The sequence below is a fragment of the Anneissia japonica genome, unplaced genomic scaffold, assembly GCF_011630105.1.
Source record: "Anneissia japonica isolate Jap-2015-1 unplaced genomic scaffold, ASM1163010v1 scaffold1298_len59377_cov125, whole genome shotgun sequence".
Taxonomy (NCBI): domain Eukaryota; kingdom Metazoa; phylum Echinodermata; class Crinoidea; order Comatulida; family Comatulidae; genus Anneissia; species Anneissia japonica.
The window spans coordinates 1-3,840 of NW_022758315.1; the positions used below are offsets into that span (position 1 = coordinate 1).

The following is a 3,840-nucleotide window of genomic DNA, read 5'->3' on the forward strand; positions in this document are numbered from 1 at the left end:
GACGACTATGATGATAAAAAGGAAGTTGCTGATTGTGATGAGGATAGTGATGATAATAATGATACAATGAAGATTAAGATGATATGATACGGGAAACAAGTTATATAATCAATGAAATATTAACAAAATTCAAGAATGATCCAATTACCAATTTGGCAGAAATCTCCAGAATAGCCAGTGACACAGGTACATGAAAAGGTCGTTGGAGTCAGGGTGAGGCACGTACCACCATTCAAGCACGGCATGTTACTGCAGGGATTCTCCACTGAAATTCAAAAACAAATCGACACAGTTCACATTCCAAATTTGGATGGATGGATGGATTTATTCGGTGTAAACACAACAAGGATAACCAACGAAAGTCTGGAGAATACTTATTTCCAGTGGTGTCCTCCTGGTGCTGATTGGGCAGTATACCGAGAGACAACCCCTACTCTTTTCCGAATAGCGTACTGCGTTCATTAACGTGCATACAAGCAATAATGCACGCACCCCTGACGGCTTAAACATCTCATCCGAAATACGGGGCGCTTTCATAGCCTGCATTTCAGCCCTCTAGCTGAAACACAAGGAGAGCATCGATGGGAATAAAACCGGGGGACCTAGAAATTTCCACGGTTCAGCGCACACACAGTGGCTACCAATAGTTTAGCCGACTGAGCTGAACTTCTCTCTGATATATTTTGAACTAGGCATTTGTGAAATTTTGAATATTTGTTTAGAGCAACAAAACAGTACACAAAAAGCCCTCTCCAGACTCCTAATTTCTATTTGGACAAAAACGTAAACATGCCTAAATATGGTCATGATGACATCACAATACGACCATATAAGGACATTCTAAGGCCTGTTTTCCACTAAGCGGATTTATTCACGCGAACCAAAAGCGTTGGTTCGCTTCCTGAGCTCTGATTAGTTGCACACTTTCTCACTTCGCAATAAAGTAGAAACTAGTTCGAACTACTGATTTCACTGAAGCGAAAAACTCTGATGGAAATGCGAATACTCATGCACATGAACCGACGCTTTTGATTCACAAAAACAAATTTTCCTACTGGAAAACAAGCTTCAGACTTTTCCCCTTATCTCTTCTCTGGGCATGCTGGCCACTTCAAAATCCCGGAATTCACCAATGATATATATTAAAAATAAAGATTGATTCAATTACCATAGCACGTATCCTGTATCTCAACATAGAAACCATTCTCCACTTTGTTGGAATCCGTCACAAACGTCATCCACAGCTGGTTGCCACTGCTTACAAATGACGGTGGAACCGTGTCCCCGGTTAACGTAACAATCTCGTTTGTTGATAATGGTGTGACTGTGTTTCCAACTTTCACAAAATCATGTTCGTCCTCAACATCAAATGTTGAAAAAACGACACGGATCTGAGTGTTTGACGTTGCAGTGAAAGTCCAAAGACAGTTTGCGTTGTTGGCGTAGGGGGCGGGATAATTCAGGGATGTAATGGTGACCTTATCGCAACTTGGTATTTGGTATTCTTGATTACATCCAAGAGCTATTAATAAATTATTTAGAAAATTTACGCATTAAAATGTACACTGAAGCTTTTTTTCACACTTTCAAGACAAATACCCATATATGGGTGTCATATGACATCATCATTGCCATAGGCGGATTCAAGGGGGGGGGGCCCCATTTAAAAAAATTTAAGAAAAAAAGAAAATTCTACTCAAATTTTGAGACTAAGAGTGCCATTTCCTGCCATCTAGAGGTGCCATAATCATAAAATTTCTTACCTCAGCCCCAACCATGGTGGGGCTGAGGTAGTATACATACCTTCCCCTGTAAAATTCCCTCTTTGGGCCCCTCTATTTAAAATTCCTGGATCCGCCACTAATGGCCATATATGGGCAAATCACATTATTTGTCCCATAATGTTGATAAGATACAATGTAGACTTGTTTTTATAACATACATTTTAACAACAAAGTAATACTGCTTTTGAGAGGAATTTTCACAAGATTTGTTTACATAGACAATTTACAGAAAATTGTCATACAGTACTTACTCAGTTCACAATGGGTGCTTGTAAACCCAATAGGACATTGGCATCGATAACTATTAGTCTCATCAAAACAGACACCACTGTTCTGACATGGATTCGGGTTACAGTCATTTCCATCTAATGTATAAAATACAAATCAGTTACCAGTAATTGGAATGACTAACATTAGTGCTGTCGTGCTTAAAAATGTATGGAAGATTCAGTAAGACATTGATTCCATATATTTACTATTTTTTGATATGATTATCATATTTCAATGATCAACGCGATCATTATTTTTCAAAACCAGCATCAACTTTTAGTACATGATCATTATTTTAAAAAATTGATCTTTATCTATGAATATCATTGTCATCTTTTCATATATAATCATTATTTTATGATATTTCATATCATTTTCTATACTGTATTACCACTTTTCAATAAATTATCAAATATGAATATGATTATCATCTTCAAAAATATAATTATCATAAATATGATCTTTAGATTTCAATATGATATCAATATGATCATCGTCTATCAATATGATCATCATCTATCAACATGATCATCATCTACCAATATGATCATCACCTATCAACATGATCATCACTTATCAACAGGATCATCACCTCAATATGATTATCATCTATCAATATGATCATCTTCTATCAACATGATCATCCTCTATCAATATGATCATCATCTATCAACATGATCATCATCTACCAATATGATCATCACCTATCAACATGATCATCACCTATCAACAGGATCATCACCTCAATATGATTATCATCTATCAATATGATCATGATATGACCATGATATGATCTTCTATCAATATGATCATCCTCTATCAATAGGATCATCATCTATCAACAGGATCTTCATCTACCAATATGATCATCATCTATCAATATTATCATCATTTATCAATAATGATTATCACCTATCAATATGATCATCATCTATCAATATGATCATCATCTATCAACATGATCATCATCTACCAATATGATCATCACCTATCAACATGATCATCACCTATCAACATGATCATCACCTCAATATGATTATCATCTATCAATATGATCATGATCTATCAATATGATCATCTTCTATCAACATGATCATCCTCTATCAATATGATTATCTTCTATCAACAATGATCATCATCTATCAACAATGATCATCTTCCATCAATATTATCATCATCTATCAATATGAACACATCTAGATTTTCAATGTGTATTTCTGAAAAACCAAAGACACAATGTGATGATACTTTACATACCTGATTCACAGAGGGTTCCAGAAAATCCAGTAACACAACTACAGGTGAACATGTTCGCACCATTGACACACGCGCCGCCATTATGACACGGATTGCTTGCGCATTCATTAATGTCTACGGAGTATAAAACGAACTGTTTAATATTTTCAAAAACTATATCATAAATAATATTATAATATTGAGAAGATCTGTGTATCTAGGTAGTAATAAATTATATATATTTGGAGTTACAAACTTGAGCCCAATAACCCATGACCTTTCAATCATTACACCTAAGTATCTCAGGCATTCTAACAAAAGATAATGTAACGTACTGTATTTGGGTTTATATAGCGCTTTATATTGAAGTGTCAAAGTGCTTGAGGTGTGTACTAGTTCATACAGTATCTTGCTTCTTCCCTAAGGGTGTCTTCATGTCTAAGCTACCTGTTAACCGGTACCAGATATTCTTGTCTGTCCACAACAGGGGCTGTATGAACCAGTACACAGGACTAACCACCTACTCATCTCAAAAGATGTACTGGGTTCT

General features: G+C 35.8%; 1 protein-coding gene across 1 annotated transcript in view; it reads right to left on the reverse strand.

The window, feature by feature from the left end:
• Positions 1 to 96: 96 nt before the first annotated feature.
• Positions 97 to 3,840, reverse strand: part of LOC117125243 (fibropellin-1-like) — a 27,125-nt gene continuing 23,381 nt past the window's right edge. The window contains exons 17-20 of the mRNA XM_033271704.1: positions 3,312 to 3,425; positions 2,036 to 2,149; positions 1,169 to 1,522; positions 97 to 265 (exon numbers count right to left, since the gene is read on the reverse strand). Coding sequence (XP_033127595.1) covers positions 120 to 265; positions 1,169 to 1,522; positions 2,036 to 2,149; positions 3,312 to 3,425 — 728 coding nt within the window. The 3' untranslated portion in view covers positions 97 to 119. The remainder of the gene's footprint in view (positions 266 to 1,168; positions 1,523 to 2,035; positions 2,150 to 3,311; positions 3,426 to 3,840) is intronic.